At 42.9% G+C, this 25,869-nt stretch overlaps 3 protein-coding genes across 3 annotated transcripts in view; 1 reads left to right on the plus strand and 2 right to left on the minus strand.

Moving 5' to 3' along the window:
- The window catches only part of mtrex (Mtr4 exosome RNA helicase), a 20,068-nt gene extending 5,469 nt beyond the window's left edge, over window positions 1-14,599 (minus strand). Inside the window, exons 1-19 of the mRNA XM_035141715.2 lie at window positions 14,461-14,599; window positions 13,810-13,950; window positions 13,649-13,715; window positions 13,062-13,124; window positions 12,835-12,947; window positions 10,072-10,246; window positions 9,851-9,941; window positions 9,634-9,758; window positions 9,300-9,398; window positions 9,032-9,146; window positions 8,818-8,949; window positions 5,134-5,213; window positions 4,592-4,702; window positions 3,764-3,865; window positions 2,024-2,149; window positions 1,411-1,561; window positions 867-1,039; window positions 711-779; window positions 509-634 (exon numbers count right to left, since the gene is read on the minus strand). Coding sequence (XP_034997606.1) covers window positions 509-634; window positions 711-779; window positions 867-1,039; window positions 1,411-1,561; window positions 2,024-2,149; window positions 3,764-3,865; window positions 4,592-4,702; window positions 5,134-5,213; window positions 8,818-8,949; window positions 9,032-9,146; window positions 9,300-9,398; window positions 9,634-9,758; window positions 9,851-9,941; window positions 10,072-10,246; window positions 12,835-12,947; window positions 13,062-13,124; window positions 13,649-13,715; window positions 13,810-13,950; window positions 14,461-14,561 — 2,160 coding nt within the window. The 5' untranslated portion in view covers window positions 14,562-14,599. The remainder of the gene's footprint in view (window positions 1-508; window positions 635-710; window positions 780-866; window positions 1,040-1,410; window positions 1,562-2,023; window positions 2,150-3,763; window positions 3,866-4,591; window positions 4,703-5,133; window positions 5,214-8,817; window positions 8,950-9,031; window positions 9,147-9,299; window positions 9,399-9,633; window positions 9,759-9,850; window positions 9,942-10,071; window positions 10,247-12,834; window positions 12,948-13,061; window positions 13,125-13,648; window positions 13,716-13,809; window positions 13,951-14,460) is intronic.
- LOC124855068 (tigger transposable element-derived protein 6-like) lies at window positions 11,172-12,532 on the minus strand. Its single transcript, XM_047344563.1, has one exon. The coding sequence runs from the start codon at window positions 12,079-12,081 to the stop codon at window positions 11,323-11,325; it is 759 nt and encodes a 252-aa protein (XP_047200519.1). The 5' UTR covers window positions 12,082-12,532; the 3' UTR covers window positions 11,172-11,322.
- Window positions 14,600-14,839: 240 nt separating the features above from the next.
- dhx29 (DEAH (Asp-Glu-Ala-His) box polypeptide 29) lies at window positions 14,840-25,607 on the plus strand. Its single transcript, XM_035185089.1, has 28 exons — window positions 14,840-15,164; window positions 16,041-16,114; window positions 16,231-16,344; window positions 16,429-16,558; window positions 16,652-16,791; window positions 16,891-17,040; window positions 17,572-17,698; window positions 17,882-18,040; window positions 18,533-18,701; window positions 18,911-19,031; window positions 19,126-19,518; window positions 19,599-19,865; window positions 19,987-20,130; window positions 20,533-20,709; window positions 20,900-21,040; window positions 21,616-21,760; window positions 21,853-21,973; window positions 22,123-22,207; window positions 22,382-22,470; window positions 22,584-22,712; window positions 22,813-22,888; window positions 23,154-23,378; window positions 23,487-23,623; window positions 23,890-23,980; window positions 24,094-24,393; window positions 24,466-24,597; window positions 24,829-24,925; window positions 25,268-25,607. The coding sequence occupies exons 1-28, from the start codon at window positions 14,993-14,995 to the stop codon at window positions 25,321-25,323; spliced, it is 4,161 nt and encodes a 1,386-aa protein (XP_035040980.1). The 5' UTR covers window positions 14,840-14,992; the 3' UTR covers window positions 25,324-25,607.
- Window positions 25,608-25,869: the final 262 nt, after the last annotated feature.

A 25,869-nucleotide genomic window follows, 5' to 3' on the forward strand; every position in this document is an offset into this window, starting at 1 on the left:
CATTCATAACTTGCTTCAATGAAATATATATATTTTTTTTCAATTTCCTAAGGTGACATATTTCATCTCACTCTTGTCCATGGCGACCATCACTATCTGTGTGTCAAGATTCAAGTAATTTTACTATAGAAATTTTGAGAATTTAAGGGAAAGTCAACAATTTTTATTATGGCACTCATACCTTGCTTCAATGAAATATTAAGACAACGCAATTGTAGCATTTGTTTCCTTTGTCAATTTGAGGAGTGTTGCAGTCTCCTTCTCTCGCCACCATGATGTAATGGTTTCATCTCGAAATTATGTGACGTATAATTCCCATCAGAGCGTTGATACCTGACCCATCCGGGCCCGTCACAAGTCAAGCGCAAAAATGTTGGCGATGTGTCACTTTTGTTTACATGGAAAATAAAAATGGGTATAAAACGGGTTGATAGAAATGCAGCGGCATCAAACCTGTGTATGTATATAGTGTGAGTGATGTGTGTTTGGATATGTTTGTCTCACTCACCTGCATCTCTCCAGTCTCCCCCGCAGCAGCAGGTTTTGCCGTCTCGGTGGCAGATTCTTTGACACTGTCCTTGCTGCAGTGAACCAAAACCTCCACCACATACAGCGGCTCGGAGTCTGAAATGGTCTAAACAGGGAAAATGTATATTAGTCACAGTCCTTTGTTAATGGGTTCACATACATGCGACACCATGAGAACTCACCTTCACGTTAGACTTCTTGCAAAAGTTTACAACAACTCCCCATCCAAAGTCAGCATCTTCATTTTTCACCTATTGGATCAAAACAGAGATAAAGTAAAAACACGTACACGTCTATGATTACGGTCCTGTCATTGGTTTCGGTGTGTGAGGTTTGACCTTGACAAGTCGTCCAGGCTGCAGGAAGGGGAGGCAGTATTTAGGTTTGTGGGTGAACTCTTGGATCTCTTTCCCCAGTTTTGCGAGCTGCTGTCGGATTTTAAAGTAAGTGACCACGCTCTCCTCATTAGGGATATCAATGCCGTGGTACTGCTCCTCCAACTTCTTTATTTCTGCACAGAAAACCACAGATGTCATTAAATGCAACCAAGAGCTACTCAATAACGGGCCAATCAATGCAAATATTATGTTCCTGCTTCTTAAATGTGAAGATCTGATGTGATCTGTTGTATCTGATGGTAAATTGAATGTCTTTTGTTGGATTTTGAAGATGATTGTACATTTGAAGAGGTCAACTTTGTAAGTGAGAAATTACAGAAATGTTTACTATTGAGTGACATTTTTAAGTCAAACAATTTAGAAAATAATATGTAGAGTCATTATTGATGATAATAGCTGAGGTGCAGGTGATAATCTTACTAATGGCAAAAAATCTCCTCCAGTCTGGAGTGTGCAGAGCTACATATGGAAAAACAAAGCTTACTCTCCACCACGCCAGGCAAAGCCCTGTAGTGTTGGAACTGGTAGAAAGACTTCTCCAGCATGTACTCTGGGTTGATCTCCTCCACACGCAGCAGGTTCAGCACCATGTTGTAGGTCAGGTGGAAGGCGCTGTTCAATGGGTCTGCCGATCCCTGCACAGCACAATAAAAACAGTCAAATTAGAAACACACCTAAAAAATGTATGTTTTTATTCTAAAACTATACAGCTGAGGTTCATTTTGAGGTTTGATAATGTTAATATTTGGTAACGGTGCCAGGAAGGTTGGAGGTCTGAGTAAATTCAGGCTGAAGTCACGTTTCCCCAAATTGAACTCAGAAGAGTATTTTGCAATTGTGAGCTATGAGACGCCAGAACCACAGGTGTTCAACATCTTTCTCCAAGACACCCTCGGAGTTCGACACTGCGACAGCGCCAACTTACAGTTTTACATTAACACAGACCCCTTTAAAATCTAGGCGGGTGGGTTGCCACACTCTAGATAGTTAATAGGAAACACTGAACTATTTGAAGTATTAGAAGAATGTGTAGAAAGTGAAGAGGTGTGCTAGTAGCTGCGTTCGGAAAAATAACCTGAACGTGTTCGGTAAAGTACCTTGAGTAGCTGTTTGCCCACAGACGGACTCATCTTCTCATCCGCCATGAAAATAACAATTCCCCTGTCGTCCATTCCTCTCCTCCCTGCACGCCCAGACATCTGGATGTACTCACCTGATGTGATCTGAGCCACGTGAAAACACACATATTAAGAAGAAAGAAATCGGTTAGTGAATAATACCTTACTTTGCAATAGAATATATAGTTGTTCTGATAAAGGATGAAGAAAAAAAAAACGGAGGATGGAGAGAACATATTTATAATAGAAGAGAATAACTAAATGTTTTTATAGTATTTGTACAACTCTAGATGACGGGTCTCGTGGGGGACAAGCTGCCCCAGGCTCCTCAGGTCTTTGAGGCCGACTCTCTGCATCACACATGGCTCGGATTTAACTATATATCTACTGGTCTTTCAGCAATAAAAAAAACGTAGCAAAAAAGACAGATGCTATTCTATTTTGTGCTGAAACTATCTGATTGTCATTTCAGGCATGCTGAGGGACCGGCTCCTGATTTGAAACACAGTGCGTTTTCAGGAATGAGAGCTGTGTGTTGAAGCGTGCGAGTGCCTGCGTGGAGCTTTGGCACCGTCAGAGGCACCAGATGTTCCTGATGAACTTTTTGGAGGGCAGTTTCCAGCTCACATTCTCGTCAAGCCTGTCTGTGTGTCTGTGTGTGTGTGTGTGTGTGTGTGTGAGAGAGAGAGCTTGAACTCCATGTGTATGAAGTGAAATGATGAAGGGTGCTTCTAAGTGACGGCTCACACAGCCACGGGCTCTTATAGTCAATACGTGGCTGTTTATGTGGCGATGCGAGCTGCAGGACTTGAAGACCATATAAAGGCCTCAGAGAAAACCGGTGTGTGACAGCTCCTCGCAGCCAGATAAGCAGGAGCTGCTTTAAAGAGATAGCCCTGTTTATGGGGAGTTTTACTACCAAGGCCCACACTCATTGCAGGTACAGAAACGGGGACAAACTATGTAGACAAGCTGCAGCTTCCTATAAAGAGGCACAGAAATGCATGACAGGTCTCCAGAAATGGATGACTGGTCTGCATCAAATGTTGGCTCACTCCAGTTCCTGCTTTTATTTGCCAAGTGCACAGCAAACAATTATGTTCTTATGAGGATTTTGCATGTATGATTAATGTTAAGGTGTTAAAAAAGCATTACCTCTGCCAAGGAGGTTTGGTTTTCACCCCAGTCTGTTTGTAGGTTGGTTGGCTTGTGCTTTAAGCATGATTCTACCAAAACTACTGGACGGATTTCCATTAAACTTGGTGGAAGGATACGGTATGGGTCAGGGAGGAAACCGTTACATTTTGGGGCAGATTGTTTAACATTTTCACTTATTTCCAAGGGAATAATTCATGACTCTTTGATACAAATTCAGGGAATGATGGGTGATCTATGGGTGTGTGCAAGATATTTGGTGCAAAGGAGACTTTGGGGCCTTTGGTGGAGGTATGTGCTGGAGCAAAGACATCCAATAATTGACAGGTAGTTTTCAACATTTCAAATATACTGAAAATGCATTGTTAATACACCAAAACACAACGATGCATGAGGTTTTTCTCACTCTGAGTGAGGAAAAAAGATCATTTAAAAAAACATAATCTCTTAAACATTAACAGAGGTAAAAATGTAGTTAGCAAGAACTAATTTGATAAAACTCAGAAAATATCCTTAAAATATGGCTTCACAGAAAAACGTGTAAAATTAACAGTGTGCTCTTACAAAGCGATGATTCTTGCCATCAAACTTGCGTGCGCTGGTGAAGAGCACGGTGCGAGCTGGCATGTTGATGCCCATGGCAAACGTCTCTGTGGCAAACAGGGCCTGGAAAGAGAATAAAAGGCATTAAGAAAACATCCTCAGTATGTCACTGTCAGCACAGCTTGAAAATGACGTCCTGTGGAGTTGGCTTGTAAACTTATATTTGTGTTGAGCGAGTGGTTCTCACCAGAAGGCTTTGTGGGTTTTCTAGAGGCTTAATAAATTCCTCAAAAAAAGCCAATTTGTCTAAAACAGTGCGATATTCAATGGGTAACTGTTTGTGCTTTCAGAAAAGAAAAGATTGAGGCAAAGCAAAGTGACTTCACTCTCAATGGCTCTGCAGAGGCCAGAAACATGCAAGCCCACATTTCTAGTAGATTACATTATTATAGTTATAAAAGTCGTAGTATAAATCATTGTCCAGTGTTTTGACTTCTGATTAAGCCTTGAAGTCATTCAAGTGTTATTACAACTGCACTTCTGTGTTCTGTGCTGGGTCAACACACGCCTGTAATATGTTGGTGACCAGGATGTCTTTTTAATCACTTTCTTTAACTTTGCACATTAAAATAAATTATAGTGTCACCAAATTCCCACGGAATAATTAATGGATCTTGATGAAATAAAATCTGGTATATTTTTGAAACTGATATCGATGAGTGTGTGCCATTTGGTGCAGCTTGACTGAATGTAAGTGGGCTGTTGGGCATGGTGGAGGTATGCACTCCACTGAATACCAGTCTAGTTAAATCATGTTTTTGAAGCATCTTGATGCAGAGACAGTCTTACCTTGATGAGACCTTCGGAGAAAAGGATCTCTATGGTTTCTTTCAGGATGGGCAGCAGGCCTCCATGATGGATACCTATTCCCCTCTTCAACAGTGGCAGCACATGCTCCACCTGAGGAACAAAGGCGTGAATATGTAGGTTATTGTTTGCAGTATTTGTATTGGAAGTTCACCAGGTATTTAGATGATAGCCATCGAGACACAAAGAGACAGAATGGAAAAGCATTGAAACCTTGAAGTGGAATGTGTGGTTGTAACGTAGCGATCTACACATGGTTACCTTGACACGGCTGGTTTCATAACATAACTCAACAGCAGTGTCGAATAACAGGAGCAGAGCGTTTAAAGCCTGTGTTGACATTATGTGTCCAGTTATTTACATTGAGGCTGTTTAACTGTCTTCTCTTGGTAGAAAATGATGTTGTTCTCTTTTTTCTGAGGCTTTACGAGGCGACAGCGCTGGCTTCCAAAACTGGAGCGAGAACAACCTGGATTGTTTATAAATCCATCACGTTAGTTGTGAGAGAGTCCAGGTCTCCTCACCTGAGGCAGTTTCTTGTCTTCGTCGGAGAGACAGTCGATGGCGTTGTTGAACACTTCCTCCACCAGACGTTTCTCATCATCTGTTATTTAAAAAAAAGAATCACATTAGCATCCGCTCATATCTGTTCAGAAAATGTTCCAAATATCACAACAAAGCCATTTCTTACATCCTGAACATGTGCAAATCTTTCAACATGCGCAAGCTCACACACGCGGTGTTGGACAGTTCACAAGGGACAAATGGGGAGAGGTTTTTTTTTTAGGACATTGTTTGCAGGAAAACTTCAACCACCCAGGACCGGAGCTGGCAGATGGACTCGAGATTTTATCTGATGTTGCAACCATCAGAATGTTTCTCTAATTTGTGTCATTATGTAGACTTTCCTACCAACAATGAATTAATCTAATCTGCTAAAGATGAATGCAACAAGTGTGCCACTGCCACCAGTGTCCTGCTAATCACGTTACATTGTTTGCTGCTGGTCATCCATTTGGAAACTTAGTCACCGGTCTGTCTTTATTCATGAGACCGTTCTGGGAAATCTTGTGTTAGTCAGAAACTTGTCAGTCTCAACTGTGAATACCAAACAACTTCAGTGCCAATTGGACTTATTTTAACTGTTTAGTTATAAAGCTATGCCACACAATAAGTACATCATGGCTCTGGAACAAACATCACAGCCAGGACATCTACTTTACATCATTAATTCCACAGAGCAGGATTATAACAGACTATAATAAACTCTAACGTCTATATGGACTGCATTTAGAGCACTTTTCTAGTCTTGGCACCCACTCAAACTGCTTCACACAACAAGTTCAATTTAAGGTTCAGCATCATGTCCAAGGACACTTCTACATGTTTGCTGGAGGAGCTGAGGATTGTGTATTAACTTTAACACGTCTCAAAAAAAACCTACATATTAAAGTGAAAAGAAAATCCCGAATCCTTAATTGAATCTGCTCCAAAAGTGAATGGGTTCTCCCTTGGCCCATACTACACTCTTCCTTCATTAAAATCAGACCAGTAGTTTTGTTTAATACTGCAAGGATGGTTTCTGCAATGATCCAAAGCATAAAATACTACAACAAACACTAGCTGAAGCTTTTGGATAGACCTTTACAGTTTTCTGACTTGAACATGGCTGAACATCTTTGAGTAGATCTTTAACATGGTGTGTGAGCAGGAAAGTAAAAATATCTCTATAACTTGAAGTGAACTACAAGGACAAGTGAGAGAAAAATCGAAATTTAAGAACAGAAGGACAAACTCAATCACATTGATAGGACCATTAATTGCTCAATATCTGGCTCTGGCTCAATGTGATGAAGACTTTTTCCAACCTCACGTGACAACAAAAAAAAGCAAATATGATGCTGCTGCAGGTCAGCATCACAACAACAGAACATGGGTATGTATGTTTTTTAGTCTTTGCATAAAACTCAGTCCCTTCTATTATTTTACTGCTCGTCAGTAATGTTCTGCAGTCATTCAGCTGGTTTGTGTTTCAGCACCAGTCGCTCCCTGATTCCAACACAGCTCTGCCATTCCACAAACACTGCCCAGAAACTGTGTGTCACAGCTCACAACAGAGAGGGACCGAGAGGGGGGCTTCTTTTTAGTATTCAAGAAAGAGAAACACAAAGACAATAAGGATGGAAGTAGAAAACACATAGAAAAGGTAGAGGAGGAAGAAAGGGGGTGGACGGAGAGCCACGTGGCTCCCATCCCCGGATCATAACCAGCATAAACTCCCAAACAGAGGAACTCATTAACAACCTGCCTAGATACTGTGTCCACTGGGTAAACTGTGATGTTCAGTTTCTAAAGCCGTTTTCACATGAACTCCAGAAATTATGCAGAAAACTGGGAATGGACATTTTCCAGAGCTCATCTTTCACATATGAAAAAACGGGTCAGACACTTCAGAACAATAGACAAATCTCGAGAGCTTTCAGACAAAGGGTGGTGCCTGGGTGATGGCACGATATTTTTGTTTCCAGCACATCAACATCCGCTGTTCGGGTGCATGTTTGAAACAGTTTCAATGGCAAATGAATAGAAGGAAAACATGTTGAAACTGAATTTAAAAATGCAAATGGCTAGATTTGCACTGTGGGCCATTCAGAGAATTGGTGATACAATCTGGAGCCAAAAAAGAACATCATCCCTCACATTTTGACATGAAAGCTTCTTTGTTGTTTAAACAAACATAAAAAGTTAATGGAATAATTCGAGTTTCGGGAATATAGTATTTTTTCTACATTCAACATTTTCTGCAATCAAATGAAATTATCTGAACGTTATTACTGGACGCGGGTGGCCTCTTTGTCTAAGAAAGATTCTCAAAACACAGGAAACTGCTGGAAAGGAGAGATTATCTTTGGCTGAATATTTCCATTTGTTTTTTGCAGTATTGATGAAAAAAAGACATTGGCAGTGTTGACAGAAAAGAGGCCTCCAGGGTTGGAAGAGCTCAGCATTAAAACAAACCTGGTTTATAAGACATTTATCATGTATCATGGAAGTAAGACTTCATTAGCATTAAGCTTGTTGTATTTCACTAAAAAATAAAAGCCTGGAGCAGATGGAAGTGAACCAAGCTCCATCTATGGCTGGATTATCTCCCATAGAGCAGAGACCTGTCCTCATGAAGCAACTTCACTTGTACACTGAACCAACTAGCAGGACCAGCTGAGCACACTCAATAAGCCATATTCACTCAGCGGGGAGGCTCCATTCACCTCGGCTCGCCAAGTATTTTGGATTTTGGAGAGTGGTTTCGCTTGCCTAATTTCAACTCCCTACACAAATGCCTCAACAATTTATCACAAAAATGTATTTGTATTGGCGATGCAGCGTGCAAGGACAATCTGCTCGACAAGTCTGAAGCTAGCCAAAGATATGCTCATTGTTTTAATGTGCTGACAGTGTTACATTACAGCTGACAAATGGCAAAATGCAGAGAAAACACAGCTCACAGTAAAGCACTATAATTTAGCCCAGAAGAGATTCATGATGTCAAGCTGACAGAGCTTTTACTACTGGCTGAATAAGCATGGATTTTTAATTACTGGAATAACAGACATGCCAGTGAGTGGAAAATATCATGAAATTACGAAGCGCACAATATGTAGGCTGTGACTCAAAGTAGAAAGCACAAGACTGGAAAATGTTTTATCTTTAACACAGTTAGGCCACCAGGATTTATGCTTTGTAAAAACAGAGAGTTTGGATTTCCAGCAAGTCAAATTTGCTGGACTATATTTGACCTCATTCAGTTGAGTGAAAAAAAAAGAAAAAGTGGTCACATGCCAAGAACACATTAGCTGCCATTGATCTACCGTTTCAAGGGGTCTGACGTGAACCTTGTGCTATGCATTTAAATTCTGCAGGTCTGTTGCATAAGCCAACTTAAACAGAAGTGCAGGAGATTTACTCAGTGATAACAAGGTCAGTGGTGCTCGGGCTTCTGAATCACTGCTCTTGTTGCTGATCTCAAAGGTCAGGCCGACTACAAGTTTGTAAAAGAAATAATTACACACACACACACACACACACACACACACACACACACACACACACACACACACACACACACACACACACACACACACACACACACACACACACGTTAAGATAAGAGCACATATGTTGCTGAATCGCAGCACGTGTTCACGTACCTCTATTAAAGTCCAGTTTGGCCACCTGCAGAGCGTACGCCTCACACTCTTTCTTGCTGAAGCTGAAAATGATGACGGGCTGGAAGTTCCTCTCCATGATCATCTTCACTATCTTGAAAACACTGGATGGACCTACGTAAAGGGCAGAATTGTAAATGAATCAACCGACAACACTTATAGGTTTATAAAATTGAGAACCGACACAAATACACACCTCTAGTGCCTCCTTTTCGTCTCGGGTCCCATTTGCCTCCGCCGCTGCCTCCAGAATCCCCTGCGTCCCTCAGCACCTGCATAGCTGTGTTGAAGTTGTCCTCTCTGAAGTCTCCCTGAAGAAAACATGCAGCTTTTAGAGAAGACTAATGCCAAATAATGCATTCAAAATCAGGAGACAGAAATAGACTTCTACAGGACTCATTTATCACTAATTGGCCAACTCTCCCTCGCAACTCCAGTAAGTGCAGTCCTGTGGATGTACTTACATTCTCATCAACCACCAGGTGGAGACCGTCACCCCCTGCTGGAAAGATGTAGTGTTGCAGTGGAGTGGGACGATAGTCTGTATACACCACATGGCATGGCTAGGAGACACGAGGCAGAAAGACATTAGGTTGTGTAAGAACAGGATAGAAAAAAGAAAAACATGAAACCCACAGTAGCTGTTAACTAACACCCACATGAGCCTGTCTCTTTCACCTCACACAGCTTCTTTGCCTCACATCTCTTAGGCAGTAGACTGTAAAAGTGTTCATGCTATTCCACAAGTGAACAGACTAACGAAGTGTAAGCATTGTTTCATTACTTGCTGCATCTCACCTGCGTATGTAGGTGACAAATCCACTCAGCGAATTGTCTGGCATTGGGGATGGTGGCCGACAAGAAGACATAATGCACATTGTCAGGAAGAAGGATGATGGTCTCCTCCCACACCACGCCACGCTCTGAAAGGTAAGGTCCAGTAAAGTCACTTTACTTTGCACTGGGAGCTGGTCATTAGTTTGTCTGTCCCATTTGTATTACAGTATGTACACACCTGCATCCCTCATGTAATGGATCTCATCAAAGACGACCCACCCCACTTCCCTCATGATCTCTGAGCCTCGGTACAACATGCTCCTCAGAATCTGTGAGAAAAGAAGTTTGTGGTGTCAGACCGAAATCTCAGCATTACTTTCCAATGACCACCCTTCAATAATGCTGATATCGTACAAATCTAATGATGCCTCCTCTCTTTTACACATCACTGTGACCCACCTCTGTTGTCATGACGAGGCAGGAGGCTGTGGGGTTGATGGTGACGTCGCCAGTCATCAGTCCCACGTCCTGAAACTCCTCATACATCTCCCTGTACTTCTGGTTGGAAAGAGCCTTGATGGGGCTGGTGAAGATCACTCTCTGCTTCTCTCTGAGGGCCAGAGCTATGGCATATCTACAAGGTGGAGATAAACAAGGTTAGATCATATATCTGACAAACTTATTGACAAGATTGAGGTAAACCTGACAGCAGCACTGTGGTTGCATGCATCTACAAACTTGTGACTGCAGTTTCAGATAAGGTCACTGATTTACATCACATTCACAGGAACTTATGACAGGAATGTGGGGTCACTGTGACCTTGACCTTTGAGGCCAAGTGAATTTTTGAACCAAACTTTCCCTCAAGCTGATAATGTTGAAGAAAAACCAACATTTTGTGAGGCCACCGAGACCTTAACTCCGGCCTTTGACTAGAACATTTTAATTCAAGTGAATGTTTGTGCAAAATGTTGAAGAAAATTCCTTGGCTGGGGCCGGCGTAGAGGCATACGAAGAATTAAGGTTATGACAAAACTGTGAACAATGATGTGTGGAAAAATGTATGTCATTTGTCATAGACATCACACAGAGGAAATGCTAGCAAATCTATTAATGTAAAATAATTAAATTTAGTACTTTTTGGCACATTTTCTCAGCAGTCACTATCCTTGGTAGAAGCAAGCTATTACAGTGGAAACCGCTTATAATCTGTCTGGGGTCAAGCCGATCGCTAAAAGCATTTAGTAGAACATATTTTTCTAAATGTCACGTTATTTCTCATGCAGATAACTATCTTTGATATTCATACACATTTATTACATCACAACAGTATGAAATAATGTAATGAACAGCGTCACTATTTACTGAATGTTATTGACTGGTTTTTATGACAACTGAAGGCTTCCGCAGGTTCCCTTTCATGTTTGGAAGGAGAGGGTGAGGTGAGGGGTATTCAGCTGCAACGTGCAACTTCACCACTAGAGGTCACTAAATTCTACACACTCTTTGAGGGCAGAGGATGTCACACCTGGTTAAGCCCTATGAGACAAATTGTGATTTGTGAATATGGTCAATACAAATTAAATCAGATTTACTGATTGACTTAACACAAATATGTTCATAAAATATTCTGAACTTTGTCACAAAAAAAAATGCAACAAAAGGACGAGGTCCCCTCTTTAGTCGTCTCATGCGCCACATGAAAATAAGTCATTTCACAAACTTGATTGATTCCTGTATCGTGGATTTGTCCAAAACCAAATCCACTTCTTTTGTAAAACAATGCAAAAGGTCAAAGTTGTTAAAACCCAAATGCAGCAAACCAGTCCTTAAAATGCAGATTGCATTTCTCATCTCAGCCAGGGATAGCACAGGGGTCTTATCTTCTTCCTCCTCTCTCTCCTCGCTGCCGACAGAATCGGTATCCACACCAAAGCGCTCTCTCTCCTCTGTGACGATGTCCTCATCCATAAAAGCCTCTAACAAACTGTCATCAGTTGCAATCCACTGCTCAAACTCTGCGGTGTTTATCTCAGCAGTTGAATCAATAGCTGTCAGTTCCTCCACTGGTGAAATGACTAGGCCTCCTTTCCTCCAACAATTTCTTATTGTGGAGGCTTCAACATCAGCCCAGGCATCCCTTAGCATTAGAACAGCATCCAGGAGGCTGATTTTATCTGCTATGTCTACAGCAGTAACTCTGCTTCCCTCATCGGTGTGGCACAGCACACTGTGGGCCATCTCTTTTCTAAAGTAAGCTTTGGCTGTTCTGATGATCCCCTGCTCACAGGGCTGGAGAATGGAGGTTGTGTTCTTTGGCAGGAACTCAAGTCGGATGTTTCTCAGTGTTGTGTTTTTAACATCATGGGCTGTACAGTTGTCAACAAGCAGGAGAATCTTCTTCCACTCTTGGCCCAATTTGAATCTGCGTATTCTTGTCTCAACTGTACCCACTGGTCCTCCAGCCATTCGTCGTGTGAAACAATGTCAGCCTCAGCCGCCTCACCATGCAATTTCTTAAAGACGATGTTCTCCCTCTTTTTAAACCGCTCGAACCAGCCGATTGAAACTTTGAAATTGTCCTCTCCTAATTTCACTGCCAATTCTCCCGCCTTCTCCTTCACCAAATCCCCACTCAAGGGGGCATTACATGACCGGGCATTATCGATCCACTTTAAGAGGGCGGCTTCCACCACAGGTGCTCTACCAGTGCGAAGTCGTTTTCTCTCTCCCTTGCCAGCAGCGATGATTGTTTCTCTGTGTTTAAGTATTCTACACAAGGTGGCCTGAGGAACACCAAGCTTCTTTGCTGCATCTCGTTGGTTCGTTTTTGGCAATTTGTCATACGCTTCAATGAGATCACATTTTTCACTGAAAGAAAATGACTTCCTTGTTCCCAATAGGCGGGAATCCCGGCCTTGTTTCTATTTGTTTTCATGTATGGAAAGACCCAAAATGAACACTATGAGCGGACTACTTGATTACTCTAAAAGGATTATTTAAACAGCATTTGTATAGGAATGATTCTGTCCCAAGCTTTTTGATTCATATAAACGGCTGATCACTATATCCGGTTTCCACTGTATTTGAAGGTTCGGCACCCTCGCGTATAAAAAGTAGTGTTGCAAGTTAATCATTACTGGAACATATTCATGTTTAACACACTCAGGTGTCTCATATATTCCTTAAAACGTTAATGTATAGTTAATTGAGAATACTCACTCAGCACAGACAGTCTTGCCAGCGGAGGTGTGTGCAGACACAAGCACAGACTCATTGTTGTCAATACATAGGATGGCCTCACGCTGGAACGGGTCAAGAATAAAAGGGTACTCCTGCAAGAGCAACAAAAAACAAATACTACGTAAGAAAACAAAAATAAAAACAAAAGACATTTGTATTTGGAACCAACAAACTAAGTTAATCCCACAGGTAGAATATTAACAAACCTTGGCTGCTTTCCCCACTCGAGCTTTCAGTGGTTTATATTCATCACTGACAGGCAGAGCCACCTGTTGGAGAAATATGTTCAGTAAATCAAGTTTTGCAAAAGAGAAAAAGATCCATTGGCCTTTTTTCAGACCTGGTATCAACTTCAATCCTGAGAGATTCAATCACTCGCGCCAAGTAGAGTTGTGAACACATCCAAATACATCCTCAATGCGTCTAGAGATCCAAGGTAACATTATTTTTGCTGTGTGAATGAAAATGCATCCTGGAGCACATATGAAGGACCACCTACTCAGCTGATATCCTCTGACCCTTCAGAGCTTTAGAGTAAATCTAAAGTACTTTTACGTTTCTCAGATTGGGTTACAACAATAACATTTGGTCTTTGCAAAACAGAAACGACCTACATGGTTATTTACTTATATTCAGGGGAGTGAGATCTGAGAATTCACAGGAGACATTCTGGACGCATTTTTATGCCTGATGTGAACAAACAAACAACTTAGAGCGGACCACTTGTGACTGGATCTCTCAGGATGGATGTTCGGACCGGGTCTGAACAGAGTGTGTGATTTGCCTCCTTTACCTCATGCGAGCATCCCTCCACAGTTTCCACTTGCTCCACCTTCACTTGGGGCATAAACTCTGCAAGGCTAAAGTCAACAAAAGGAAAAGGTTACCTACACAACGACTTTAAAGCACATTCTCCTCCACAAGCCTACGGGGATTAACCGTAGCTCAACTTACTTTAGGTCATTAGCAGAGGCTGCATCGTTTCGAGGCTTCTTCCCGAACACCACCTCCTCGCCACCGTCACTGTCCGCCTCCCTCTTGACCCGGCCGGTGGGTCCAGCATCCTTGTCGGTGCCATTTTTACCTCCAGATTTCCTGTAGCAGAGAAAGAAGGAGACAGACAAGATTCGGTTAAATGAATCTAAATATGCACAGGAAGGTTACAGCGAATGTAAGACAACTTCCAAATTCACAGTCTCATGGAAGCAGTTGTGGAAAGTAACTAAGTATATTTACTTTACTCAAGTATTTACATTTTCTACTTCTTCCCGAAATTCATTTTTAAACATATAACATGCTACTCAAAATACAAATCATTGTCAAAATAATAGTAAAAGTCAACTGTATACGTTGTAGTTGCGGTTCCCTGTCAAGTTTCACCGAAATAAGGTAAATATGTGATAAAAACTCATAAAACACGTTTTTAATTGGGGCTTATTAGCACAAACCGGCACTTTAAATGCTATATGCTAACCCAAGCTAACGATGCTAGCGGACCGTTTCACTGTCACGAGCGCACATGATATTTCGTTTAACGTCTCGTGTACATTCGAAGCTGCGGGTTTTTAAACAATATTTGCACCGCAGAAACCACAAAGACTTTACCCTGGATCTGGAGCCGCGGAGACGGGCGGAGTTTTGCTGGAACTCGTTTGTTGTTCATCGTCAAACACGCTGAACAGGCCGTCTCCAAACGCGTCGGCCATGATTGTTGATGGAACGCCTTCCCACAATTCAACACGAGGTTGTGCTGCGTTCAGGGATTGCCTGCAAATGCACCACTCAAATAATCATTTGACAATTCATATAAGCAATTTAGCGTATTTTGTAGAATCGAAGGACAATTGTGTCTCTTAAATAAAACTGTACTTTACACAAAAAAGAACAAGTTTAATATATTTCATTTGGTCGAAATAGTGGTTTTCAAAACAGTTTTCTCTTATTTTAGTGAATGCAACACACTCGGTATTCTACGGCAGCCGTGTGGATCCAACCTGTCATACCGTCATCTATACGCGGAGATGAATAAACGCTCTAGCCTCATTTTGGCTCTTTATTCATAATAATAAGCAGCTTGTGTCAGCTGTTTATGACTTGACACTACTCGTCCACACGCGGGCTGTGTTTTGGGGACTTAATGGGCGGAAAGAAGAAGAAATCGGCGGCTCTGGCGGCCCCGGCGGCGGCGGCAGCGGCAGCAGCAGCCGGCAGGAGCGGTGCTGCGGCGGGGAACATGGTGGCGGAGGAGCCGAAGAAACAGGCAGCCAGCAACAAGCCGGCTAAAGCGGCCAAAGAAAACAAGTCGAAAGGTGCTGATGCCTGAAAACTGCACTTTGACTGTGTAAAAATACTTGAGACACCTAAAGGGTGATGTTACCTGGAGCGTTGAGAAGCTCAGAGCTTCAGTCTGATAATACTGGTGGTTCTGTATTTTACAAGGGTTAATAACGTTGTGCCACTTCCTTTGTGCAGCGATTTGATCATACTTGTGTTTCTGCTGTGATCAGTCCGTGTATTTACTGTCTGTTGTGCACATTCACTGCAATAACTTTGCACACGGAGCCTCTTATAGTTTCCTATAGTTAATGTTAACCAAAGATCACAGGCCCTTTTATAAAATCCCTTTCCTTCTGTGAGTTTCTTGTTCATCAGATGAGAAAACTATATTCTTGTCAGGCTGGTAAACAGACATTGAGGTCTGGTAGCTTGTGGTTGACGTTTACCTGCACATGAGATGCTTTCCAGACCAAAACATTCAGTATATTAGGCGTTTTCCTTTCTCAACCATTCATTATTCGAAGGAATGGACATACTGCATGACAACAACATATCTGAGATAGAATAACATAAACTAGAATGGCACTCAATGGATTTTTCCTCAAGATCAGATCCATGAATTGTTCCCTGGGCAAATGGTAAATATGTAAAAATACCGGCCCCATGATCTGGATCCGCTCTAAAACTTAATGAGCTCTTCCCAGGCCCATACCAGATCCTTTCATCAAGTTTCATGAAAATCTGTTCCGTTGTTTTTGTGTAATCAAACATACAAACAAATGGACAGGGGGGGGAAACATAACGTCCGTGGTGGAGGTAATAACATACGTGTATTGATTGTGTCAGTGAAATTTACTGGTCAAACATGAAGTGTTAACACGCCCTGCTCTGCTGTGTCCTTCCTCCAGCTCCAAAGACCTACAGCCTTGCCAACACCGCCCAGGTCGACACAGGTGGAGTCTCTGACAAGTCCATTTTGAAAGTAAGCTCACCGCTGTAACCTGCTGTAGACGACCTGTCAATATATTGATTGACTTCTCACACTGAAGAACATTTGAAAGATGTGGTTTATGAATGGGATTTGACACGTTCACACAGGTTGCTATCCAGGCTGAGCTGGAGAAGAAGATCATCAGGCTGATCAATGACTTCAGACAGGAGAATGGGGACAAAGGGCCCATATCACTCAGACTCACAAGCAAGAAACTGCTGGTAAAGACAAAACTGCACAGATTTTATACTTATTTTGTCTTTAGATAGATTGTTATAGCTGTTGCTTTCTTGCTGTGCTCTCAGGATCTGTACACAGCTCTGGAGAAGTTCAACTTTAAGCGAGAACATATCGAGGAGGCGATGAAGAGCAGCGTGCTCTACGGAGGAGATCTCCTCTCCGCTCTCGACTGGCTCTGCCTCAACCTCAGAGATGGTAATAGAGCATCAGCAGATTTAGATATAATCGCTGTATTGTAACTTAATTTTTTCTGAAATTATTTTCTAAATGTATTGTCCATCTTACCAGAGGAGCTTCCGGATGGTTTTAGCCAGCAGATGCAGGAAGAGAGCCAGAGGAGCAGGCCTAGGTACCAGCCTCCTGCTCAGGAGAAACCTGCAGCTCCGAGCCCCAAAGCTCCCAACAACACCCCCAAAGAGCCCACCAAGGTCCGTGCACTTATTAGCAAGCATGTGCTGGCTGGACAATGTGTCCTGTCCTGTTATATCATAGTTTATAATTGTGTTTTTGGGGTGGGTGTCTGCCAGGCTACGGAGAAGGATGAAGCTGCAAGCATGAAGGACTGGATCTTGAGGTATGCAGCGCAGAGCAGCGATGAAGAGGAGGAGGACGAGGAGGAGGAGGAAGGAGGGAAGAAGACTTCGCGCAACCCTGAACTGGAGGAAAAATTTGACCCAGTAATTCAATTTAAAGTTGATATATATATATAAATGTTTGAAAGGTTAAAATGATAATTCAACATTTTGGGAAATTTGCCTCCTTGTTGAGTAACTTGAGGTTTTTTTGTTTTTGTAAAATGTTATATTTAACATGATAACTAGTGAGCTTTAGTGGTGCTGGTGGGCAGATTCTTTTGACATTGAGCCAGGGTATCTGTGTCCCTCCATTTTTTGTTTTTATGCTAAACTAAGCTGACAAACAGCTTCTTATTTTTTGAATCTTTAAAATGATGCTAGAGTTGGCCTTTCTCATAATTGAAGATGCTCACCATGCTTTTAGTTTGAAATGTTTGTCACGTTGGTGAATGGATACTCCATAATTTCCTCTGGAGTACGAGCCCTCATGGAAAGTTACTACATTTATTTTTTTTTGTCTGTTTTTTTTCTGTGTTCATATATAGGTGGGAAGTTGAGATTACAACATTAAATGTCATGATGTATGTGACATAATGTGGCTGCTGTGTAACGGTGTGTGTTATTTCTTTGCAGAATGACCGGTATTTGATCCTCTCTGCTCAACTCTATGATGCTAGAGAGATGGCGGCTGTTGCCAAGAACAAAGGAGACAAGGCGGGCCAGAGGATGGCACAGGACAGGATACGCATCATACAGCAAGGTGTGTGTGTGTGTGTGTGTGTGTGTGTGTGTGTGTGTGTGTGTGTGTGTGTGTGTGTGTGTGTGTGTGTGTGTGTGTGTGTGTGTGTGTGTGTGTGTGTGTGTGTGTGCGTGTTAATTACTAATCTTCTTCTTTTAACTAATTTGTCTCTTACACAGAATCAATCTGTTTTGTATTTTCCAGAAATGAAGCCACTGGAGTCTCACCCCATGTTCAATCCAGCTTTAAAAGTTGTGGACGTCCCTCAGAAGGAAAAGAAAGTACTTCCTGCCAAAGACAACAAAGAGGGCATCACCTTCAGTTTATTTGAACAACCTGAAAAGGAGCCACCTGCAGAGAAAGGTACATCTGGCAAAAAAACTAAGTTCAACTTATTTATTTGTTTAACAAAACACAATCACCTGCTTTTTTTTTTTACAGGAAATTATAAATACTAAATATAGTGAACCATAGCATTAAGTTGTAATTGTATCGTATAATATACTTCCTACTACCATGTAATAGATTCTGTTTTCATAATAGTCACATCCACACCACTGACGATAAGCACATTTGTCCTCAAACACATGAGTCAAATTTTAATGTACGATTTATTTGATCAGACTTGTAGATTCAATCCAGTGTCACCTTGGCTTGATGACTGCTCACATAGATTAAATGAATCATTCATTAAAATTGGAGTTTGTCTAAAATATCTAAATATTTATGGAAAACTTACAAAGTGCCCAAGACTAAGAGAGATGTAGTCAGTTATGTGTGTCGTGTAGGGAGGAGACGTTCAGGATGTCAACTCAGAACATGCTACTGATCATTTGGTTCCATTTTCCTCTGCAGTCCCGAAAAAGAACGAGCCGAAGGACATTCGTGATTTTGACTACACGGCTCGCAGCTGGACCGGAAAGTCTCCCAAACAGTTCCTCATCGACTGGGTCCGAAAAAACCTGCCCAAGAGCCCGGCGCCGTCTTTTCACAAGGTCCCTGCTGGTCGATACTGGAGAAGCAAGTATGTGCTGTAGCTCTGTGTGAGAGACAGGCATGTTGCGCTGAATGGCCACTTTATTTGATCCATTCACACAACAGAAATATCAACCAGTTTGCTACATCGTCTGAAGATTGAAATCGACTGTTGTGCTGTTTTAGATTCTTTAAAGACTTATAAGTGAATTTAGAAACATGTTGTATCGATGGGATGTGTTTTTTTACATCCACCAGGGTGCGTGTTCAGAGGCTAGAGGATGTTCTGGAGGTTTGTCCCACCATCCTGACCGAGGACAGCATGCAGGCTCAACATCTGGCAGCCACACTGGCGCTCTACACCCTGATTAAGGGACAGGTACTACATATTACCACACTGAAGCTTTTCTGTGCTGATCACAATTTTGCTCAGTGGTTTTTCTTCCTCTCCCCTCTTGATCTTTCACTCTCAGTCCGTGCACCAGCTGCTGCCACCCACCTACAGAGACGTGTGGTTGGAGTGGCGGGACAACGAGCAGCAGCAAAAGGAAGAGAGCCGCACGGCTGCCAACAAACCCAGAGACCAGTTTATCTCCCGGCTCCTGACGAGACTCAAACAGCAACAGAGTGAGAGCCAAGAGCAGGAGTCTGGATCCCTCGACCAGGTTGGGCCTGGCCAGGGGGGGGACGAAGAGCCTGAAGAGTCATGGGAGAACCTGGCTGCTCTTGATATCAGGGAAGGAGGAGAGGATATTGAGGACAAGAGTGAGAAAAAAGGAGGGAGGAAAGAAGATGCAGGAGCACTGGAGGCGTCCAGGGAGCTCTTGATAAAGCTGAAGAAATCCTCGCTTGCCCACAAACTGAAGGTAAAAACACTTAAACTTTTCCACATAGCACAGTTTGTTTAAAATAAAGCCAAAAATGTAACGTGTATCTGATCTTTAAGGCAGAGCGAGAGCAGCTCCCCGTCTTCCAACACCGACACCGTGTCCTGGAGGCTCTGCAGCGCCACCGCGTGGTCGTGGTTGCCGGTGAGACGGGCAGCGGCAAGAGTACTCAGATCCCTCAGTTCCTGCTGGAGGAGCTGCTGACTGGGGGCAAAGAGGCGCAGTCCTGCAACATCGTGGTGACTCAGCCCCGCCGGATATCTGCCATGAGCCTGGCCTGCAGAGTCAGTCAGGAGCTGGGATGTGAGGATGGACCGGGATCCAAGGTGATAATACATTTTTACAGCAGCTTCGTGAGGTGCCCCTAACTTGAAAAGATAAAACAGTAATGAAGATACACTGACACCTGCTGCAGTGATCGTGCTTCATGTTGAAATCCCGTTTCAGTCGTCGCCGTGCGGGTACCAGATCCGGATGGAGAACCAGTCCGGGGAGTGGACCCGTCTGCTCTACTGCACAACCGGAGTCCTGCTCAGGAAACTCCAGAACGACCGACACCTCAGCTCCCTGACTCACATCATCGTCGATGAGGTACTGACACTTTCTGATCAAACACGGTATTTGCAGATAATAATGTCTTGACAACCTCTGTGTCCTTTCCCCCCTCAGTTTAATATTCACTTTAGTTTAATGGCACAAGAATGCGCCAAGAGCTGAATTTAATCAGACCTCGTGTGAGTCTCAAATGTATTGAAAGGATGCAGGGAAGAGTTTTTCAGTAGTTGATTGCAGTTTAACTTCATTATTGGATCTTGTAGTTTTTTGATTAGAAGGTGCGCAAACCATTCAGAGTTTTTGCGAACTGTTCTCTTCTCCTAAACACACACTAAGCCCTGAAAGGCCGCACTTGTTCAGTCAAAGGTGTCGTGCGTAGGATCTTGCTGGAAAGTCTGTTCTAATTCTAATTTCAACTCCACACCTCCGTCTTCTCAGGTCCACGAGCGCAGTGTGCAGTCCGACTTCCTGCTCACCATCCTGAAAGATGTTGTTATGAGGAGATCTGACCTGCAGCTGATCCTCATGAGTGCCACGGTCGACTGCAACAAGTTCTCCAACTACTTCAACCGCTGCCCAGTGATCAACATTCCGGGCAGAACTTTCCCAGTTGATGTGAGGGTCGTGTTTCATTTCACACACACACACATCTAATTTAATCCCTTTGTCTGTTTTAGATGTTTTGGAAGGTTTAAGCACAAAGTCACATCACAGATGGCACTTTTTGAATTTCATCCAAGAGCCTGAGGTCCTGGCAGAGGAAAGCTGGATGTACTTTACTCCTCCTCCTGTGTTCTGTGTGCAGGTGTTTCATTTAGAAGATATAGTGGAGCAGACAGGGTACGTCCTGGAAAAGGACTCAGAGTACTGCCAGAAAATTCTTGAGGACGAGGAAGAAGTCAGCATCTCTATCTCACAGAAAGGCGGCAAGACGTCACAACACCAGGTAATGTCGGCTCTCTGCAGCAGGAATATGTGAGATGGTTTGTTTATGAATCCGGCTGTCTGTGTTTTTCTTTTTCATCGTTTGACATCTTGTTTGTTGAATGATTGAAGATGCTGGTAATCAAAGTATGATCATATCTCTTTCCATCACCGGCTGCCGGTGTGTTGTAGAATTCAGAGCGAGTCTGAGCAAGTATCACAGGTTTCAAATCCCTAGGTTCTTTTGACAATATTAAACATTTGCAACAAAATAAGCAACAATTACAGCAAAGGTTTGGGTAAAGGAAACATTTGTAGCTATTATTTATGTGCGATTTATTTATTTAAGAGGCCGTCACAACAAGCAAAAGACTTAGCTAATCTTCTATATCAGGAGGGTCTGGGTGTCATGGGATTTGATCAGACTTGATTAATGGTGTCCTGACATCCAATAACTGTCTCTGCTAAACTGTGATTGTGTCACATCATCTTTTCCTGCCCAATGTAAACCAGTAGGTGTGTGGGCATGCAGGTGCTCATGCAGTCTGCAACGTTGTGTTGCCACTTGGTTAATCGGTGTGTTTCTCTGTGTTTAAGGAGGTGATAGTGAGAGACTCGTCCTCAGGCTGGGACCTGGGTCCTGACCTCGACCACTTCAGCAGCAGGACCCGGCAGGTGCTGCAGTACATGAACCCTAACAAGATCAACATGGACTTGCTGGTTGACCTCGTGGACTACTTAGGTACATGCCTTTTTCAGATGGCACCGATTCATACGTGTTTGTTCTAGTTGTGTGTGTTAAGTCTGTGTGGTTTTCTTTTGTGTTCCCTCCAGACAAATCCCCACAATTTGCAGTTTTGGATGGAGCCGTTCTCGTGTTCCTCCCGGGTCTGGCTCATATCCAGCAGCTGCACGACCTGCTCTCTTCAGACAAGAGGTTCAGGGACAAAAACAGGTGACACACACTCACACACACTAATCTGATGTGCCATAGTCCAGTATACACTTGTCCTGCCACAACACTTGAAAACAGAGGAAATGGTGAAATACATCTAACTTACTTTTTATGTCCATCTCACCATGAGTTTTGTCTCTTTCTTAAAGGTACAGGATTGTTGCTCTTCACTCGACTCTATCATCCAAGGACCAAGCTTCTGCCTTCACAGTGCCCCCTGCTGGAGTTAGGAAGGTACTACTAAATTGTGTCACAATGTAATAAAGCATAGTTAAAATTTTGTGATGATATTCTACTTTTCACATAAATAACACAATTAAGATATTTCATTAAAAAAAATTATGATTTCATTGATTAACTGAACAAATATATTCATAAATAATAAACATCCCTCCTCTCTTTTTTAAGATTGTGTTGTCAACTAACATTGCTGAGACTGGGGTGACTATTCCTGATGTTGTGTTTGTCATCGACACTGGGAAGACTAAAGAAAATAAGTAAGAGCTCATGAACAACAGTAAAAGTCAGAGGATTCATATCAATAATTATTGTCTCAACAAAATGTCATCGCAACCAGTTGTCAAGATAATAATTCTGTTGTGTTGCTCAGGTACCACGAGAGCAGCCAGATGAGTTCTCTGGTGGAGACATTTGTTTCTAAAGCCAGCGCCCTCCAGAGGCAGGGGAGAGCAGGACGTGTCCGACACGGCTTCTGCTTTAGACTCTACCCAAAATTCAGGTATGGAGCTTGTCACTCACTTTACAGAGAAGAGATGAAGAACACAAATCATTTACATTAAATATAAAGGATGTGTCTGATCTGTTCCGTTTGTTCTCAGGTTTAATTCCTTCATGGATTACTCTATACCAGAGATACTGCGGGTCCCACTGGAGGAGCTCTGCCTTCATATCATGGTATATAAACAACACCCAGTTGCACAGACCAACTATGGAAGCTCCAATGTTACCATGTCTGTCCTTGACAGACAGGTCGACCTGTGTGAGGGAAACGCCCCTCATATTTTCACAGTCGGCCAGCCCCTCTTGAATCATTCTCTATTTCTTCCCGTGAAGAAACTACAGCGAAGCTCCCTCAGCTTTCTAGGCCACATTTACTTGCCTCATTGAATTTTTCTGTTGCCAGGTTTCCCCCTAATCTCTCCTCTCTCCCCTCTCGTAGAAATGTCAGTACGGCTCCCCGGAGGACTTCCTGAGCAGGGCCCTCGACCCTCCTCTGCCCCAGTCGGTCAGTAACGCCGTCAACCTGCTGAGGAAGATCGGTGCGTGTCACCCCAGCGATCATCTCCTCACCCCTCTGGGACACCACTTGGCGAGTCTGCCCGTCAACGTGAAGATCGGCAAGATGCTGATCTACGGAGCCATCCTCGGCTGCCTGGAGCCCATAGTGAGTCTTGTTATTGAGTATTGTTATTGTGGAATGCCATAATTATATATTTTAGAATTGGTCTAGTGTCATATCTTGCAATGAATAATAATGAAAGATTTGTTTCAGGCAACGATCGCAGCAGCCATCACTGAGAAGTCTCCCTTCTCCACACCAATGAATAGAAAGGAGGAAGCTAACCTGGCCAAAGCTGCACTGGCATTAGCCAACTCTGATCACCTGACGATATACAACGCATATCTGGGGTATGGGATGTTCTGGACATAAATTTTAAAGCCTGTGTATTTTACTTAAAGAGTATTTATGTATTATGGTGGTGCGGTGGTTAGATGGAGATGCTTTTAATCTAATAAACCAAGCTTCCTGTAGCAGGTGTTTCCATAGTGCTGTAGGGAGGAGTAGTGCTTTCAACAATCTGTTGCCTTCAGGAAGAAAAGCTCGGTGACAACCTCTCTGATGAGACTCGACCTGCTGTGTGCTGACCTGTGTTCTTGTGTTAACCTGTCATTAGATGGAAGAACTCACAGACTGAGGGAGGGAGAGAAGAAATGTCCTATTGCAGGAAACACTTCCTCAATCGAACAGCTCTCATTACAATAGAGGTAACACTCCCTCACATTCGTTTTCTAGCACACTCTCATCTTCTCATCTCTTATTTTAACACAAATCATGCTCTCTTCCTCCTCCCGTCCTGTGTTCGACGTGCTCCATCCAGGATGTGAAGCACGACCTGATGAGGATGATGGAGCAGGTGGGTTTCTGGTCGTCTCGCTCCTCTTCTCACTCCAAGTCGCAGGCGGCGGCGGCGCTGTCCAAGCAGCAGATGGCAGTCCTGAACGCAGCACTGACAGCAGGGGTCTATGACAGCGTGGCCCGGGTCTTGTGCACCCCCTCCGTGGACGTGCTCGATCGACTGGCCTGCACGGTGGAGACGCCTCAAGGCAAGGCCCAGGTCCACCCCTCATCGGTCAACCGCAACCTGCAGACACACGGCTGGCTGCTGTACCAGGAGAAGGTATGGACGAGGAGCGTGTGATATCTGTTTATCTACGAGGTCTCACTTGTGCTAATCGCTGCTTGTCCTCAGGTGAAATACACGAAGATCTACCTGCGAGACACCACTCTGATTTCTCCGTTTCCCATGCTGCTGTTCGGAGGTGACATCGATATTCAGCACAGAGAAAGGCTCATCTCGCTGGACGGGTGGATCCACTTTCAGGTCAGATGTCAGATGGTTCTGGGATTAGTTCACACTGGTGTCAAAGTCTTTTCCTCTTCCATTCCTCCTGTAGCAGCAGAACTTGTGTCTCTGTAAACTTGACTTTGAAGAAACATTATCCACTTTCAGGACCTTGTGATACTGCCACATTAATGTTATTAAAGAAAGCTGTGTTTTTCTTGTTCTGACTCAACCTGCCTGCTGTGACAAAGTCTTATTTATTTGAATCAGGCTCCCGTACGGATTGGTGTGATCTTCAAACACCTGAGGAAGCTGATGGACTCTCTGCTTGAAAAGAAACTGGAGAATCCGAGGATGAGTCTGGAAGGTAAACCCCAACTTAGTGGTTTTCTCTACATTAAGCAGCACAATGTCTACATGGTTGCACTGAAACGCATTAACAATAACGGTAGAATATTAATTAGTTTAGTTCATTCTGACACAAATTAATATATCATTTTATAACAATTTAAATTAAAAACCCAGACAAATTGCTTGTCTTCTTTTAAAATACATAAATTGGGGGGGTTAATACACAGTCCGTACAGTGATTCATAATATTATATGGGAGCAGTCTGCAGGTATAAAAAAAATAAAATATATATATATATATATATATATATTTTGTTGTTAAATCTTATCTGATCCAGTCTGTCTCCGTCCATTCCAGGTGAGAAGACCATCCAGGTGATTCTGGATCTGATCAAATCAGAGCATTCTATGTGATATCAACCATTTCACAGAGGGAACCTTCAAACCAGGATCTTTTCACACAGCATCAACAGGCTCTGCATTCCGGAGACAAAATGTGTCCATATAATGACTCTACTGCTCCGCATTAACACCCAGCACCCACTGGTCAGATGTGAGTGTCCGAAGGATGAACTATAAGTCACCAGGAACTCGCACTCACATTGAGGAGGAGTGTGTAATGTGAAATCGTGGAATTTGAGCATAAAAATGATAAGATGTTGCTAAATGCAGTTGGAATAAAGCTGTTTTAATTGTCATGTGAACCATTTATTGTGTCATGGCTGACAGTCGATTTAAAGTACTGCCTTGAACGTAATATAACTTTTAAATAGCAAAAAGAGACAGAGCCTCACAGTGTTCTACAGTGTGCTAAGTTTAAAAGGTGTCCGGTACCATGGGGGCAGAATTAAGAGTCAGCTGCAGCTAGAATATGTGTAACTTATTAGAGTATCATGCACCAGATGGAGTCAGGACATGGAAACAGATAAATTGTTGCCACATTTGAGTAAATAACACAAA

Source organism: Hippoglossus stenolepis, chromosome 18, assembly GCF_022539355.2.
Source record: "Hippoglossus stenolepis isolate QCI-W04-F060 chromosome 18, HSTE1.2, whole genome shotgun sequence".
Taxonomy (NCBI): domain Eukaryota; kingdom Metazoa; phylum Chordata; class Actinopteri; order Pleuronectiformes; family Pleuronectidae; genus Hippoglossus; species Hippoglossus stenolepis.

Coding starts and splice junctions, on each gene's coding strand:
- dhx29 (XM_035185089.1), top strand. CDS start 14,993: ATGGGCGGAAAGAAGAAGAAATCGGCGGCTCTGGCGGCCCCGGCGGCG. Junction 19,032..19,125: donor ACACCCTGATTAAGGGACAG/GTACTACATATT, acceptor TTTCACTCTCAG/TCCGTGCACCAGCTGCTGCC. Junction 19,519..19,598: donor CGCTTGCCCACAAACTGAAG/GTAAAAACACTT, acceptor CTGATCTTTAAG/GCAGAGCGAGAGCAGCTCCC.
- LOC124855068 (XM_047344563.1), bottom strand. CDS start 12,081: ATGGCTGGAGGACCAGTGGGTACAGTTGAGACAAGAATACGCAGATTC.